At 36.9% G+C, this 18979-nt stretch overlaps 1 protein-coding gene across 6 annotated transcripts in view; it reads right to left on the bottom strand.

Annotated features, from left to right (window-relative positions):
* The window catches only part of EPS8 (epidermal growth factor receptor pathway substrate 8), a 179007-nt gene that overhangs the window by 14168 nt on the left and 145860 nt on the right, over nucleotides 1-18979 (bottom strand). For 5 of the 6 annotated variants that reach the window (XM_027593909.2, XM_027593908.2, XM_027593912.2 and 2 more), the window contains 5 exons: nucleotides 18824-18972; nucleotides 15985-16168; nucleotides 11010-11140; nucleotides 7560-7668; nucleotides 6553-6696 (listed from right to left, as the gene is read on the bottom strand). In XM_027593909.2, the coding sequence (XP_027449710.1) occupies nucleotides 6553-6696; nucleotides 7560-7668; nucleotides 11010-11140; nucleotides 15985-16168; nucleotides 18824-18972 (717 nt within the window). The remainder of the gene's footprint in view (nucleotides 1-6552; nucleotides 6697-7559; nucleotides 7669-11009; nucleotides 11141-15984; nucleotides 16169-18823; nucleotides 18973-18979) is intronic. The other variant, XM_027593911.2, reaches the window with a different exon arrangement.

The raw sequence follows: 18979 nt of genomic DNA, 5'->3' as shown, positions 1-18979 counted from the left end.
GCTCCTCAATATATGGGAAGTCCGGTAGAGCAGAACTACACTGAATTTTCTTCTCTTGAACCAAGTGCAGAAGCTCTAAGTCCCGCCCCCCAAAAATCTTGACCAAACTCTTCATTTGCCCAGGACTTTCCCAGTATTAGCACTGAAAGTCCCACAACCTTGAGCAAGCCAACATGACTGGTCACCTTGATGTGGACCAACTTCTGTACAGGGACTGTCGCCCTCTTAACGCTTGCCTTTTATCTCCCAGAAATATATTTAAAGTTCTGTTTAAAACAAAATCTCTTTTTCTTTGTCTTCTGTTTCTCTGAAAGGAGTAAGAATTACTAGACCCCATGGCAAATCTACTTTCTTATTGATAATTAAGGCAGAATGAGTCACTTTTCTTTAGCCACTAAAGCTGAAATTCTCTAGGATTAAAGAAAGTTATTTAGGGATAAGCTCCTGATTCATGCAAGATACTGCTTCAGAGGGGAAGTTATGCAAGCAAGCCCAACAAAGCCATTGAAATGGATCTGTTCTTAAAAATTTAACCTATACATTTTTCCTCTAAATTTGGTTTCTTTGGAACTCTGCAGTGGGGGGGAAAAAAAAGGCACAGCTGGAACATTTGGAGGGTGTTAAGTCCAGAAATTGAATCCAAAAAATGATAATAAACAGAAGTGCCATGAGGGAACAAATGTGGGTTACCTCTGACAGCTCGCCAAGTAATTGCTATTAGGAAAATGGAGCAAATCAAATCAAATGAGAAAATTAACACAGGAGATGGAACGAAAATAATATCAATTACAATTCATATCAAATATCAGAACACGTGAGCAAATTAGTTTTTTGACAGTAAAATTACCTGCCCACCAATCAACCAGTGAAAGTGCTTGTAAATATATAATTAACTTCCATCATTCTTATCTAGCCATGGAAACTAATTATAGAGAATCATGCTACAGTATGAAGAGTATAGAGTATTTCAGTAACTATTTGTATGTTAGCGTACTGTGTTTTTAAAATATTAAGATAGGTTCATCTTATTCTTACAACTTATAAAGAATACAATTAGAGCAGATTAAATATAAGGCTAATCCCTCTTTAAAAGCTGACTTTACAAATGGAAATATATATCATTTAGTGAGCTTTAGGTTTAAACTTGTAAGCAGTGTAAACAAACAAAATTTTATAATTCTGCACATGTGCAAGTTGGGCAGTCATTACTATATATAAATAGTAATCATATGTGGTCATCTATATCTATATAATAGATTATATATATAGAGAGAGCACACAACAGAGAGAGAGAGGGAGAAGACTATTCAAATCATTACAAGAAATACTTGGGAAAGTGTCAACACATAAGACAAAGTAAAAAGTAAGCATGCTTATCTAAAAACCATGCCTCTAATTAATAGATAAATAGAATGTTTGGAGATTAATTTTAAAAAACACATTTTAAAGAACTGAATATTATCAGGAAGTTGGTCTGCTGGAATGAATATGAAAAATTCTTAGTAAAATGGTCACTGTCTGTCTAGCAGTATCTGAATATCGGGACTGAGCTTGAAAAACAGAGCATTCATAACATGGGGTGAAATTAGTACCACTAGTGGTTTAAAAGTCACCCACATTCCATTTCTAATCTAGGGCTATTTAAACATACATAGAGAAAAATACTAACTGTTTATATCTAGACTGGAGTGTGGAGATCATTAAAGTTGACAACCCCCTCCGTTTCACAGCTGAGCAAACTGGAGCACAGAAAAATAAAATGCTTTCTTTAAGGTCACACAGCTCATTAGTGACAGAACCAGGGCTAGAATCCCAGACTATCAGTATCTAGATTGGGGCTTTTTCCATACTATCACAGTATCTCTTGCTAGGAAACGGAGAAGACAGGAAACTTTCTGTTTAATTCACGGGACCATAGTGACGAAATAATCGTAATTATTTGCACCTTGGTAGAGTAAGAGTCTATAATAATAATAAGCATACAGACTTAATAATAAATAATAAATGAAAGACTTTAGTCAAGACTTTGAGTACACCAGAAATAAGAGCAGGGAGGGGTTAGTTTCTGCTCTCATACAGCAAGAGAATCTATATGGGCAAGAAGGTAATGCGAGTACAAGAGTCACAGTGCCAGAGGTCTGGGAATCAAGTCAAAAGAAGTCTCAGGAAACTTTAGGTGGCAAGTAGATTCCAGATGGGGAGAAAGCACCCTGGATACCCATCTGTTGCCCAGCTAAAATACAACGAAGTCCTAGAATGCTCTACAACAAAATTTTTATCAACACGTATGTCGTTTATCTTCATTTCTCCATAATCTTTCATAAGCACCTACTTCCTTTTCCCTGTGATTTCGCTAAATCTTTTTTAGTGTTGCATATCTTTCATAAATTCTTCATTACCTCCCTCCCTTTTATTTTTAAAATTTTGTGGAACCCATGGGGGAAACACGTTCGGTGGGAATGGCAGTCTTTATAGAGCTGTTAAAAATCACTCCAAATGTGAGGATATTAAATAACCTAGACTCTCAGGGACATCAGGTGGCAATTCAACACCTATTAACTTCTGTTGCCAGGTACTAGCAGCCCTGATATCAGAAGAGAATCTCTAACCCAAAGTGTGTGAACAACAGACAAGTGTTGCCCCCCCACCCCCACCCTGGGACCGCCATTAGTCCTTGCAGGAAACACGGGGCTATGAAAAGGGAAGAGTCACAACTCTGTGCATTTTCAAAACAATGGTGACTTATAGATGCTACATGGAACATTTTACAGCTAATTCCCTTATTCCCACCATTAACAAAATGTCTACTTTCTAAGTGAATTATGTAACTTGGATTGTTTTCCTAAATGATGAAAAAAAATGAAAGAATTGATGAAATCCAAGAAACTGATGGGTAAGGCAGAAATCCCATTCTGAGGATGGTTAACTATCAGATTAACTTTTATCACAGTACAATGCATGGTAAAACTATTTTGAGAAAATGTCCCTGAAGCATTCATGTAGTGAAAACCATATGTAAATACAAAATGGGAAAACACTCTTTTCTAAGCCCGATTCCCCATGGGCTCTGAATCCAGAGTTCTGGGTTCCCAATCCTGGCTTCAAGCAGCTGTGTAACTATGGGTGACTTACTTTTCCATACCTCAGTTTCTTCATATATAAAATGTGCCTAACTTCCTAAGACTTGTTGTGGGAATTAAATGAATATTTGTGAAGTCCTTAAGCAATGCGTGGCCCACAGCGTGAGCACTGACCACCGGCACTTGCTACTTGGGAGGTAATACCGTTGCTATCTGCACGTGAAGGGATCTGAAGCAATTCGTCACTACGGATCTTTCTGCAGCACAGTACAGGGATCTAAAATGTTTTTGCAAGAAGTAGTTTCCTTAAATTCCTTCAAAATTTTTATCTCAATGAATAGAAGATACCAGGGGAAAAGTATGTCATCCATTTCTGAGGAGAGAGAGGGTCACCGTTCATCACGCTCCAAGCACAAAGGAGCAAAGCCGTGGCAGATGGGTGGCAGGCTATTATGGAGGATCTGCTCAGTGCTAGGCTTTCTGTCTTCCTTTTCATCAAATGCACAATCCTGGCACTCAATAAATATTTGGGAGGTGAATGAATGAAGAGATGAATAAGATACAGAATTGCTTGTTGGATTGTTTGTAATCCAGTGGAGTTCTCTAAGGCTAGGGGGTTAGGATCACTGGAATCTACATAAATATGGGGGTACCTTTAATTATCATCTCAAAATAAGCTACAGAGTTTTCTTTAGATATTTTAGATAAAGGTAACTGCTAACGCTGTTATTACAGATATAAAGTGACTGGCATATATTTCCAAGGATGCTCTTTTCCAGCTTACTTTATCTAGTCATTGTGTGTGTGTTTGTTACAAATGCTTTGAGAAGAGGAATTCTTTTAGAGTAGGATTTATGCCAGTTAGCAGACTGTCAAGCCTACTTATTAAAATTTTACAAGATTTTGGTGGTTTTGTTGGGCTCAGCCCAAAGTTTTCAGGAGCTGTTAAAAAATAAACTGCTTTTAATAAAATCTTTTAAAGTAGGGCTCTTAACCTAAACACACACACACACACACACACACACACACAGCTTCTATAATGTTTCCACATGCATACTGTATTTAGAGTTGCATCCAGAAATTTTTAGCAGACAGTCAGATAGTGTTGAAAAGTTTAAAAGGAAACACCCCAAACAGGCAATACCCACACATTTCTATTTACATAAAGTAGCAAAACAAACTCCTGAAACTTGTGAGCACTTAAAAAATTTCTTGGTTGTGCCAAAGTTGACAAAAATATAAGATGAGGCTCTGTTCAAGAAAAGAGGGATAGATTTTTATGCTCTCAAAAAGTACTCTCCTTACCTAGGATATGGATTAATAGTTTTACTTCAGGTTTAAACAGAAGCAACCACTAAACAGAAACATCAACTGATGGCTCAGGCCAAGAGTCAGAATTGAAGATAAAGACAAGACTGCACATAAATAGGCAAAGGTAAAAGAGGCTAAATTCATTAGGAAATCTCAGGTAGGAGAAAATACTTAGAATTGATACTATTTACAAGTTTTAGCTATTGTATTGGATTTGCTTATTCCTGGCAACCGTGCACGTGTGCGCACACACACACACACAAACTTGAGTAATTGTTTTTAACTCTAAAGTATAAACTCTTGGCTCCCGATCATATGCAGCATCCAGGGATAACCTTTGTGAACAGTGTTTCTTACAGCTTCTCACAAGTTAACTGTTAAAAACATTCCATAAGTTCAAAGGGTATATACTCTATCATCGTTTTAATACTCTATCACTGTTTTAGGCATATATTTCAAGCATATACTCTTTAACACTGCTTAAGGCATCTGGTCTAAATCTCTACAGGAAGGAATGTAAAGAACTGGCATTTATAAACCAGGCAGGAGACTATGTTATGTCAGGTAACTACATCTCATAATCAGAAAAGAAGTTAAGAAAGAAAAAGGTATTCAGACTAAGTGAGAAAATTCACTTCAAAAATCCACAGGAAATAGAGCAGACCATACCTTGAATAACTCAAACTCCTTCTTTGGCATCAACAGCTAATGACAAATGATGAACATAAATTAAGTACATAATACATATGCACATCAGACCAGACAAAACAAGCAAACAGAATTTCCACTGCCATCACTTTAGGTCATCAAGATACATAAATTGTACACAAATTCTTTATTTTAAAAGTTTGCTTGACTCTTGGATTCTAATAAGGCCAAAGGTCACTCTAAATAAGTACAGGACCTGTACTCAACTTGAACACCATGAGGAGCCAAAAATAACTAAATGAATGGTCATGGCAGTGGGAGTATGATCACAATTCTAGGTTTGGACAATCTGTATCTTACTAAGCCTAGACCTGGCACGAAAATTAACTATTTCACAGCATATTTATTCTATGTAGCTTCTACTCAAATTTATGGTACAACATCAGCTGTGATCTTATGCTCAAGATTCTGAAAATTAAAATAATTCTTCCGGGCGCCTGGGTGGCTCAGTTGGTTAAGCGACTGCCTTCGGCTCAGGTCATGATCCTGGAGTCCCGGGATCGAGTCCCACATCGGGCTCCCTGCTCGGCAGGGAGTCTGCTTCTCCCTCTGACCCTCTTCCCTCTCCTGCTTTCTATCTCTCGTTCTCTCTCTCTCTCAAATAAATAAATAAAATCTTTAAAAAAAAAAAATAAATAAAATAAAATAAAATAATTCTTCCTGGGGGCCTGATATAAAAGCCACCATAGGGTCACAGGCTATACCTGAGATTTTCCCTCCATTCGGCCTCTGCTAGCAGACCAGACTCTAGAGATTCTGTCACAGGTCAAAAATCCCAAGGGTTTAATAGTGAGTTCAGATGATAGGATGAATGAGATACCCAGGGTCACCAAAGTCCTGAAAATGTGGCATATCACTCAAAACTTACTCGTGACCAAGGAGAGAGAGCCTGACCTATCTACACCATATCGTAAGTGTATGTTACTCATAAAATCAAGATAGGAAAAATATTATAGTCCAACTGAATACTCATGGGTTAGTGTAAGGTGAGAAGAGTGCAAGTTTAAGGTTAGTCAGTGGCAGAACATTTAAGAGAATGAGAGCAAAGGATGGAGAAGATGAGCTGCTGGACACCCCAGCCACTGTCACAGTGCCATCCTCTGTCCAGAGGAAGCCACTGGATAGGAAGGCTCTGGGCAAGAGTGAAGAGGCAGAAATACTACTTCTCCACATGTCGGGAGCATTGCAGGATGGGAAAAAAATAGCATCAGAGAAACAGTCACTTGCTGGTAAACATTTTGAGCAATTTTCTGAAGAAATAAATCAGAAAAAAACATATTCTTCCCTGTATCTTTAGCACTGCCCCTCAATTACCCTAGGAAAAAAACTATACAAATTGTGTAACAAATTAAGTCTCAAAATGATGAATACACAAAAGGTATTTAAATCCCATTGAAAAGTGATGAATATGAAAGTTTATAAATGTTAAATTTTGGTAAAAAGTCATAAATACCTGTATGGTATGCGTGTAAGGTGGATCAGCACGCCCTAATCCTGATTCTGGAGGTCTCACAATATCCAAAATGTTATTTGGCACAAATCCAGAGTCTCCACTTGCATTTCGAACTTTCCACCACTGCTTTCTATCATCAAGGATCTGTCATCATGCAAAAAGATAAAGGCATCATTCCATACCAAAACCAATCTATGAAAGAAACTCAATTTTTGTTCCTTAGACCAAGAAACTCTTTTCACTTTTAATAAACTGGCTTACTATCAACATATTGTGGGTTGAATGATTCCCAGGAGTTACACCACTAATTATAAGCACTAGTATAGGACAGGTATGGAACCACCACTATCATGAATATACCTGAGGTCCTCATTACCTGCCAAGAAGGTGAACTATTTGCATTATCTGAAGTACTTATAGATGACTAAGATGACTTGCTTGGAGAGGCCTTTTGTCTACATCCTTTGAATAGGAAGGGACAGTATGAAAACCATTACTTTTCACAAAAACCATTGTGACTATCCTACATTATTTATCAAAGAAGATGAACTCTCCGTTATGACCTAAGAAAGAGATTTGGGAGTCACGGTAGATTATTCCCAGAATCATTAGCTTACTCACTGATGGGTATATTTGTGCAAGGGTACTAGGACAGGAAGAAAAAACAGTGTTCTTATTAAAATATTATGATGCATCTACATAACTAGCCTTGCTTACAAAATGAATAAAGCCCAGCAGCAGAAAGAGGACAAAGTAAGCCAAGAAATCCAACCTCTGTCCTCCACCGCCCTCCCAGAAAAACCCAACAAACAAAAAAATAAGATAAAGCAGCTCCCCCTCCTAAATAGATATAAGCATCTATAATATACTCTTATCCTTGATAAAATAACACCGAAGAATAATTTCTTGACTTCCATATTTCTTTGAAGAAGGTTTAGATACATACCAAAAGAGGAATACAATAAATCCATTTTATTAAGAGTATAAAAAAGGTAAAATTCTAGTACCTCTAAAATGTCATCCTTTAGAACCGAGAGTTCACTGTTGTTCCTTGCCACAAAGTCATACTTGGATTTGGCATATTTCTTGGGTTGTGCTTTGAGTGGATCATAATTTCTATAAAAAGAAAGAGAAATTATCATTCAGCTAGCTCTTCCTAAAGGCTAAAAACAGAACTAAAACATTTAGGCAAGCTAATTCCTACCAGAAAACATTCTGACAAATTATTTCACGAGTAGTTAGTTTATCACATTACATAGAATATGAGAACTAAAAAAAACCTCTGGAGTTCTCACTATTAAAATGAGCAAACTATGGCTACGGCAAAAATAAACAATGCAAAATCACAAGTTTATTGGGTACTAAGCCAAATCTAGAACGCAAATCTGTGAGTTCTTTGTCCATTAAATATACTAGGACATTGCTTTGTCAATGAGCATCTCTCCACCATGGAAGAACTAGAACAAAGATCAAAATTAGCATTTTTTTAACAAAATTAAAGGAAAATGAAGATAATTTCCATAGTGGTAATTTAAATTATATGTTAATTTCACTAATTCAAGCAATGTCTTTAATTCATATGAAAAAATTATGACTAAGTGTCAATTTTTATTGACACTGAAAGCTTTGTCCAGTTCCTAAATTGCAAGGGAAGGTGTAGATTAAGCACAAGACTAGTAACACTTCCTAATTAATTCATTCATTGCCTATAAACTTATTTTAATAGTAAGAACAGGTCCAAGAGTCCTGTTTTTTTAAAAACAAAACTTTCTCAAAGAACCAAATACTTCCTTTAATCATTAAATGACCATTAATAGATTTAACATAATTTTTAAAAATACTTCTACACATAATACAATAAAACTTGGTATATGAACAATGTACTGATAATAGTTTATTCACTTCAGTAATAAAATAACCTTAACTGTTTCTTATTAATTTTACTCCCTCTTCTCCTTCATTTACCTTTCCATATTTCCTTACTCATTTCTACAAGAGAAAAAGCAGAAAGGAACTAAAGATATTTGTTCATCATTCCCTGCCAAGTGGCCCACCAGGGTCCTCTGGAATCACAGCAGGGCCGGCATTATAATTGTGGACACAATGTATCATGTCATCACAGGTAATTTGCAATCTCTTAGCAACTCCAGAAGAGATGAGGGACAATGAAAAAAATGGCCCCTAAGCTATGCTACCAATTGGCCATTTTTGATATATTAAAAAATAAGAAAAAGTGAGAAAAGTAACATTATAGCCAAATAATTATTGTATAATAATAATAATTTAAAAACTATTCCATGGGCTTCCCACCCCTATTCCCTAGTTTATATGTTTACATTCTACTTAGATTTCATTTGGGGGTGAAAAAGTTCAACCACTTCAAAAGTCAGAAAAGCAGTAATTTCAGTTTCCTGTCTTTCTTCCTTCCCCTCAAGTTCCCCCCTTCCGTGATCTAGAAAACAATCACTATTAATAACAGAGTTGAGTACAAAGGATAGAATAGTATAACAAAGGATAGAATAACTCTCTGCCACGGTGTATCTGAACCAGCAAGTTAAAAAGAAAAGTTTGCTGTAGTTCTTGAAGTCTTTGTTATCTTGAGTGTCTCAGAGGTGACTGCCCAGCATGCACTTTGTCAAGTGCTTTAGAATCTACAAATCTCCATGGTTTACAATTTCTTGTCCTCTACAGATTAAACTGAGCTATGATACTGACCACAGTAATCAATCTGAAAATCCTACTTTGTAATTTTTCAGATATATGAAAGTTTCTTAAGAGATCTATAATGTATCAAAATGTATGGCTTTGGAGTAATAAATATGCACTTGATAGAGAGCTGACGTGGAGTCTGCAATGACTGGAGACATCTCTAAAACACAAACGGCTTTTGGATACCAGTAAACTATAATCCTTCAAAGGTGAGGGCTCGGGCGCCTGGGTGGCTCAGTTGGTTACGTGACTGCCTTCGGCTCGGGTCATGATCCTGGAGTCCCGGGATCGAGTCCCACGTCGGGCTCCCTGCTCAGCGGGGAGTCTGCTTTTCCCTCTGACCCTCTTCCCTCTCGTGCTCTCTCTCATTCTCTCTCTCTCAAATAAATAAATAAAATCTTTAAAAAAAAAAAAACTTCATGAATATTAAAAAAAAAGGTGAGGGCTCTAAATTCAACAGGTGGTTTACCTAATGGCATGGTTAAGTTTCACTGAAGAGTGCCTATACTTTGCGTGGCGTTTACTGCATTCCAGGCATGTAACAGAGTTTAGGGTAATAAAAATAATTATAAAAGCAAATTCCAAAGAAGTAAAGGAAAATATTAGGATGAGTAATAAGTTAGTCAAGAAGAATTTCAATGAAATAATTTTTAAACTTCAAAAATAATTTTCATGTATTATCTACTAAAAATTGAATCTATAATTAAAACTTATTTCATATGTTGGCATTTTCAAAATGTATTATTCATTGCTGACTTTATACTCAATCTAATATGTTACTGGTGTCCTTAGGGTAATATCTGTAAAATTTCCACACTAGTTACTTAGGTACTACCTCCATTATCATTCCTAACAAAAATCAAACATTTTAAGTCCCATCTTCTTTAGATTTTATTAAGAAAAAAGTATAATGAGAAGAAGGAAAGGGAATGCAACATTCATGATGAGTGAGGCTTTGAGGTAGGAAGGTAGCAGGGCAAGTTCTCTACCCCACTTCATCTGAATGACCATTCTCCCCTACTTTTTTTTTTTTTTTCCATTTCCTTTTCTTTCTCTTTCGTAGATGGGTTGGCCGCAATGTCAACCTCATTAGCTGAGGCTGGTAAACAAGACTGAAGAGGTGAACCTACTCCAGTGCCTTTATTTCTCCCCCATCTCAATTCGCCATCTTTGCCCACACTGAATGTTTTTCAAGAGTGAAACTATGGGAAAATAAATGAAATATAAAACTGGAAAGTGAAAATACAATATAATAAGATGAAATGGCAAGAATGGCAAATAAGGCACTGACTCCTTCTAAATATTTAGTTTATACTTAGAAATAGGTCTATCTAAAGGAAGATTTGTTTTTGTTGGGGGAGAGAATGATGGAAATTGTTTCCTTTAAAAGTTACAGAGCTAGAAAGATCCTTAGAGACCATCTGGTATAAACTAATGGAGAGTTTCAAAAACAATTCTTCTTTCTTCTTAATTCAGATTTTGTCAGAGCATCTTTTTAAAAAGGGAAAGTCATCCAAAGGCATTTGCACTAAATTAGAGTTAAAGGCTAGAGGTTTTCCAGTAAGAATTACAGAAGAGAGGCTTTGTTTATCAAAGCCAATTCTATGAAGGAACAACAAACTTCATCAAACAATTAACAGATGGAAAGTTTAAAGAAGTGGTGAACAATGCAGACGCTGGGACCTCTATTTGCACTAAATCAGAGACAGTTATCCACAGCTCTCCAAGTGGTGCCCGTGAAATGTTACCTATCTACGTGGCGATTAGGAGTTGGCTTAAAAGCCACAACCGCTTCCCCTTGGTCCGGATGGGGCCCTCTTGTGTACATGTTACTGAGTGCATACCCATCAGCTGGAGGATACTCTGATACACTGGACTGCTGAAAGACAGAGGAAGAGAGATTAAAGAGTCACTAAGACTATTGGAATGACCACTAATATCAGTCAACAAAACTTTGCACTATATTGTGATCCGTTCCTCATTTTCAAGTGTTTGACCATTATTAACAAAGTTATGAAAAGGGGGTGATACATTTTTGTCAAAGACCTATTTATAACAGGAAAAGTCATTACTACAAAAGCTAAATTGTAATTCTGAAAATAAGTGGGTATACAAGCAATAAATTCTTCCCTCAGGAATTTCAGTAATAAGTGATTTTGGTAGTAGGTAGACTTTAATGGCTTACATAAAATAAAACTGGTTTAAAAACAACAATAAAACTCTTCCCTCTTGCTCTCTGTGTTTAAGGAACAGACCCTTACCACTCTAGCAAAGTAAATAATACCACACGAAAATCATCTAAACCTTGCATTAAAATTACACACTTTCATTTTTTAAAGATACACAGACCCTATTTTATTTTTTAAAAAATGGCAGCTACTATTATCAGATTTACTGTTGACGGAAATACAGAAAGACAGAAGCACATTAATCTTGACAATCAATACAGGGTAAGACAATGCTGAAGTAATTCTTTTTTGTAGTTACCCAATTCCAACATGAGCCCACTGGGTGCCACCAGGAGGGGGAACTGAGGTCTATGGGCCCCAGTGAGCGCATGGTTTCAAAGCTATGGGGAAAATAAGAAACAGAGACAAAAACAAACAAACAAACAAAAACCATTCATGTAAAGATTTTATGCTGTTTCCTTATGTGAAATCAAGTATGGAGGAGGCACAATAGACCATGAAGTACTGGAAGTCCTTGGCTATTTAGTTGCCTATGAACTCATTGGGGCAAAATATTTGAAACTGGAAATGTTTTAGAAAAGTCTTAGATACATGTTTACTATAGTTCATCCTAATGACAGAGTTGGCAGGAGTAGGGATATGTTTAAACACAGATGGTGTAGGTGAGGTTTCTCCAATGGACTAGTGTGGATGTCAAAATACCCACACTATATTACTCCTTTAGAATATGCTTAACACACAAATGCAAAGAAACAGTTTTCGCCATTTAAATACCTTAGCTTAAATCATCAACAAAATGAAAAGGCAACTATAAAATGGGAGAAAATATTTGCAAATCATATATCTGATAAGGACTAAAAATCCAAAATATATAAAGAACTCATATAGCTCAAGAGAAAAAAAAAAATCCATCCAATTAAAAAATGGGCAGAGCAACTGAATAGCCATCTTTCCATAGAAGACATACAAATGGCCAAAAGGTATATGAAAAGGTGCTCAACATCACTAATCATCAAGGAAATGTAAATCAAAATCACAATGAGTTGTCACCTCACACCTGTTGGGATGGCTATCATCAAAAAGACAAGAGATAACAAGTGTTGGTAAGGATGTGGGGGAAAAAAGGAACCTCTTGTACACTGTTGGTAGGAATGTAAATTGGTGCAGCTGCTATGGAAAACAGTACGGAGGAGATGGCCTGGGGGACTCAGTTGGCTAAGCGTCCAACTCTTGATTTCAGCTCAGGTCATGATCTCCTCGTCATGAGACTGAGCCTGTGTCCAGCTCTGTGCCCAGCAGGGATTCTCTCTCTGTCTGCTTCTGTCCCCAACACCCAACTCACACAAGCTCTCTCTCTCTCTCTCTCTCTCTCTCTCTCTCAAAATAAATACATAAAATCTTAAAAAAAAAAAAAAAAAAGAAAGAAAACAGTATGGAGGTTCCTCAAAAAATTAGAAATAGAACTACCATACTATTCAGCAATCCTGCTACTGGGTATAATAGTAAAGGTAATGAAATTAGGATCTTGAAGATATATCTGCATCTCCATGTTCACTGCAGCCTTGTTCACAATATGGAAACAACTAAGTGCCCATCAACAGATGAATGGGTAAAGATATGGTATAAATATACAACGGAATATTATTCAGCTATGAGAAAGCAAATCTTGTTATTTGCAACAACACAGATGGACTCTGAAAGCATTCTGCTAAGTGAAATAAGCCAAAGAGGAAAAGAAAAATACTGCATGGTATCACTCACACGTGAAATCCAAAAAAAAAAAAAAAAAGGTTGAACTCATAGAAACAGAGTAAAGCGGTTGCCAAGAGCTGGGAGAAATCAGAAGAAGTTGGTAAAAGGGTACAAACTTTCAGCTATAAATGAATAAGGTCTGAGGATCTAATGTAAAACATGGTGAGTACAGCTGATAACACTGTATTGTGTAATTACAATTTGCTAATAGAACTTCAATGTTCTCACCAAAAGAAAAAAAGATAAATATGTGAGGTGACATATGTGTCAATGTGCTAATTAACTCAATGGGGGGGGGGATCCTTTTGCAATGCATGTCAAATCACCAGATGAACATCTTAAATATCTTATGATTTTGTCAATTATACCTCAATAATGCTGAAATTAAAAATGACAAATAAGGGGGCACCTGGGTGGCTCAGTCGGTTAAGCATTTGCCTTCAGCTCAGGTCATGATCCCAGGATTCTGGGATCAAGCCTCGCATCGGGCCCCCTGCTCAGCGGGGAGTCTGCTTCTCCCTCTCCCTCTGCTGCTCCACCCTCCCCGCTTGTGCTCTCTCTCTCTCAAATAAATAAATAAAATCCTTTTAAAAAAGACAAATAAGTAGCTTAATTAATTCAGTTTATCATTTCCCTAGTTGAGAGGAGAGGCACTAGATGATTAGGCAATGTTTTATAAAGGGGGTGTTAGAATCACCCTCACCTTTGGCTAACTCTGAACAGAACCGAGTGAGGTCAGTCAGCATGAGATCACTGGGTCCTGAGAGTGACCAGAAATATTGCAAGGGAGGAGAGAAATGATGACAAATGACTAACTGTGATGACCAAACAAGCTTGTTTAGGGCTGCTGCTGGTTCAGAGGAAGTAAAAAAGTTGAGTATTGCCACCCATGTTTGACACCCCATGTCACCCAAGCCTTTCGATTCTACACAAAACCACAAGATCCTGAATCATCCAAGTCTTGTCCTGAGTGTATTTATTTTAGTAGCAATAAAGTATAATAAAGTTCCTCTTCTCGGGATGACTGCATTTTTTATGCATTTTAAATCACCATTAGTTGGCCTCTTTTCCAACAAAATCTTAAGACATAAAAATCCCCTAAAACAGCAAGCAGGTGCTTGTCATTTCATTTTTTTTTACACCTCTGGATAAATACATAAGCCATAAAATGGAAAACAAGTTTACAACAGGAAAGTGATAACTCATCACAAGGAAAGATTCTCAATAATTCTTCCTTTAAAATTACTTCTTCCATGAGGGTAGACAATTTTTACAATGGAAGCCCAGAACACATGACTCTCTCTTTAAATATGCAAGTTTTTGAAAAAGAACGCACGAAAGTGAATTTCTGAGGCAATACATTAAGTGGATCTATTTTCTTAATTAAGATACAAAGACTGTAAGCTAGAAATTTCTGTGATTTGAAAATAGTCAGCTGTAACTACAGCAACAAGTGTGTCATAATTTCATGTTCGATTACATCTTTTTTCCTCTAGAAAAGTTGCCCTCTATGAGGAAAGGAAATCCACAGTGCTGAGGTCTGAACTATAAAATCCACACTGCTGAGGTCTGGAGAGGGACTGCCAACCAATGCAAAGGCTGTGAGGTCATCCTCTTAATCACTTAGAAGGAACAGCAGTTAGAGACCCTACCCTTCGATGCGCCAGAGGAAAAAAACAATTATATTAGAAAAAAATATGTCTTCAAAGCAGTGTATTTGCTTTATTTCTGAAGTTTCAAAATTTAACCAATCTTCTATATTATGGTTACTGTCCAAGGGACTGATTTTTAAAAAATTAATTTATGTGTTTTTCCTTAAAAGTGAAGATTTATTCTGGTTTGTTAATCATTCCTTCATATCATGTTTGCCATATTATAAATACCCACAGCACTCTGAGAAAATTAATCTATGGAATTAAATAAAGGAAATGAGCCAGACTTCAAGAAGGATCTAGTCATCATTTACTGTTTCTTCTCCAAACTAGATCTCATTCATCTGATTCCTTGGGTTCTGATTCTTCTATTTGGTTTGGTTCAGCTTTAAGCAATGTTGGATTTTCTTTTCTGACAGAACAAGAAAGAGTCACAGGAAAATCATTTTTAAGAAATGCGCAGAGATAACTTACCCAATTTCAATCTCTCAATTTGCTCCCCAAATAGGTTATACTCTAAAGCTTACTAAATACTTAAAAGGCACAATAAATTTTGTGATCTCCTCAGGGTGTATTAGTGTTATAAATGATCACTTGAGCCCTGGGACTGAGTCCAGAAGAAACTCTGGCCTTCCAGCCAGGCTGAGAAGGTTTCGGAGTTTAGAACTAGGTAGAAGGAAGGAGGAAGGAGGGAAGAAATGGGACATTTGGGAAAGAGCTGCTTGGGACAGGCTTCAGGGACCTAGGTTCAGGGACCTGTCTCAAGGGTCTGATGATGGAGAGAAAAACAGAAAGAACAAGACAGGCAGCAGTGGGGCAACTGTCTCTGACAAGGGGAGAAAGCAGGCACTCACAAATTGAAACGGGATCACCAGGGCTCAGGGAACACTAGCAGGTGGGTAGGGGTGAGGGCTAAAAGGACTCTAAGGCTGGTGTTAGGCTTCACAGGGAAACAAAGCAACTGTCACGGCAATGACAAAGAGGTGAGAGGTAACCAAGGGCAGCAGGACATATAGTCATTGGTTCTAGAACAATCTTCAGATCAATAAAACGAGAACTCACAATCAGAATTACAAAGGAACGCACAGGTTATTGCACTTTCTACAAAGAGTGATGCTAAACAACTTTACCTCCGTGGATAATCTTTTTGTCTCCTGTTTGCGCTGATGTTCTGCTGCATTTGCCACAGACTCGGCCAGCTGATAAAGATCTTGTTCCATCGGGGCGCCCATGAAGCTCAGCATGGGGGGCTCCCAACCGTTGCGGAACCGCGGGACATACGGTGCGATGAACTGCTCTTTTGGCCACTCTGCTCTGTAGAGGGACAGTAAGGCACAAAATTAAGAAATGTATCCATGTCCAAAATTACTTTCAAGAAGGTTAGCCACAAAAAATAAAAACAGATAACAAACAGAAACAAAGCATACCTCATCTGCCCTCTGTCTCTTCAAAAAGGGAAAGTGAACACGCTTATACTAGTCTGTAATGCCAACAAAATGAAAGGAAGATTGAATTCTGCTTCATGATCTTTCAGTACACTGCCTCAATTCTCCATTAATTCAATTTCGTAACATGGATATAGGTTTTGAAAATTTGGAAAGGGAGCATGAGGCTAGAAGTGTTACAACTATTTAGAACATGAACTTCTCTTGTATCTAAAGTAGTTTCAGAGTCTCATCTTTCCCTTCCTTCCCCTCCCTTGGTATGAACCCTCCTGGTATCAGATACATCTTTCAAAAGAGAAACAACAGAGAATGTTCTTAACATTTATGATTTTTTTAAGTTATAAAGTCCCCTAAATGAAACATTACCAATTTTATAAATTAAATTTATCAGTGAGCCTTTAATCAGTAAAATCAAGTTAGGACTAATCTGGAATCATAATCATTACCCATTCATTATTTAATGACTCTAAGTGAGGCTTATTTCTACAAGCTCCTAATCACTCATGAACCACAAAAATAACTGGGACAGAAATTATAGCTTCATCTCTGCTATACTGTATTGTTTTATCTTTCACAAGATAGGGGAAAGAAAGATTAATTCTTCAGGTTATATTTCTACTATGATGAAATAAGTCTTCTTATTCAGATTATTACGTACCTTCATGATCTTTTTATCTTTATGAATTTTTAAATCAGTATATTCATTTCCTAATACTCTTATCAGGATCTAAAAAATTACCTTTTCTCTTGTCAAAAGCTAACAATATATTTCCTTTTGATGTAGTTTTCCCAATGGTCATTCATTTTCTCATTTTGAGGTAGGACCCAAAATCAAGAAATTAGAAAGTCTGAGCTATTTTTGTACTAGGAGATCTGATTAATTTAGTAAGTTTCATGGGAAAATACTAAAAGATCCAACCTAGGCTTATCATAAGATTATAAACTATGAAAATCTAATAGATTTAAGAAATCTATTTAACCAAGTACAATATATAAATAGCATGATACAGTAGGTTATATTAGTATATAAATAAATTTAAATATTATTTTCAAAATAAAAACAACAACTACAGGGTTTTAAGTAATTTTTTGCTTGGTAAACCATTCAATATGTAAACCATATTCCAACACAAGCTGTTGCCTAAGTCCAAAATGTAAGTTATATTTTATATATACACAGCTTATGTATGTTTCAATAGAAGAAAAGGAGGAGGAAAAAAATTATGAACTGATCCATTACTTTTAGGCTAGCCCATTCAAAAGCGTTAGGAAGAAAAGCTTCTAAGTGATCACACTGAATGACTCACTCTAAGTAGTGAGAGAAAAAAAGGATTTGGGTCATGGTTAGGAAGGCAAAAATTATTTATTCACATATCATAAAATGAGAAATATTTTTTTGCCTTGCTCAGGAAACTTTAACACTGCAATGTTAAATGAGGCAATGTAAATAATTTGTCTTCCACAATGACTTCACTGACAAAAATACGATTTTTAAAATGATCCCCTTCTCCTTTCCTTTCCCAATACTACTGTTCCAGACCCAGGGAAGGTTGCTTACTAAGGAATCGATACACTAGCACCAGCATCCCAAGGGGCATCCTGGCCTCTAGTTACTCTGGTCCTTGTCCTTGCTAGGCTCAACTAGCAGACTGATCTTTCTAAAATGCAAATGTGATTATGTCACACTCCTATTCACACAGCTATTGGTTCTCCACAGCCTGTTACAGAATCTTCTCCAACTCTTTAGCATGGCAGTGGGAGCCTTCAGAGCCCACCTGCTTATTTCCATGTGCCTCATTTAACACCATCCCTCCTCGCCCCCTTCCCCATAAGCACCTGCTACCCAAAGTCTATATACCAGCTAAACCCATATTCAGTCTCCATTCTCTTGACTTCCTGCTTCATGCCCTCATTCATGCTTCTCTATTAGGAAGGCCCCTTCCCAGCTATGTATTTGTGGAAATCCTACTCATCCAGCTGAAAGGCAGCATAGCAAAATAATTATGAACATCAACTCCAGAGCCAGACTGCCAGGTACAAATTGCAGATCTGCCACTTAAGAGTTATATGGCTTTGAGCAAATTACTTAACCACTCTAGGCCTCAGTTTTGTTATCTGTAAAATAGGGATAACAACAGTACTTATATAAAGTTCATGGAAGAGTGCCTGGCAAACACTATCTGTATAGTGTGTACATATATATTACATAATATACTACTATTATTATCTATTGATTTTAAATGCCAGCTCTTCTTTGAAAGCTAACTACACCCCCTCTTCAAATTCTCTTCCTGATGGCTCCCCCTTACCAAACAACAGCCGTTTATAAGTCACTCGGGTGGTTAATATGCCTTACACTTTACATCTTCTCCACTAGACTGGCTTTTTAAGGGTTTAGGCTTTTTCACCTGTAATGCCTAGTCTGTCATACGCAGAAGGCTAAAAATAAACGTCTCATGAGATTCCTGTAATAACAAAGAACAATACTTAAAGTATTACAGGTATTAAACTCATATACATCTACCTGGCTTTCATCCACGTTTCTCCCAGTGACATCCACAGCTGTCTTTCATCATTGTTGACAGTATAATTTAAGAACTCAATTGTGTCCTTAGTCAATAGGGGGCTGAGTACTGAACTGGCTAGTTCAGGACCTCCTGTTGCCTGCACCACCTAAAAT

The sequence above is a fragment of the Zalophus californianus genome, chromosome 9 (assembly GCF_009762305.2).
Source record: "Zalophus californianus isolate mZalCal1 chromosome 9, mZalCal1.pri.v2, whole genome shotgun sequence".
Taxonomy (NCBI): domain Eukaryota; kingdom Metazoa; phylum Chordata; class Mammalia; order Carnivora; family Otariidae; genus Zalophus; species Zalophus californianus.
The sequence above is the reverse complement of the archived record's forward strand: the minus strand, read 5'-3'. Positions and strand labels throughout refer to the sequence as shown.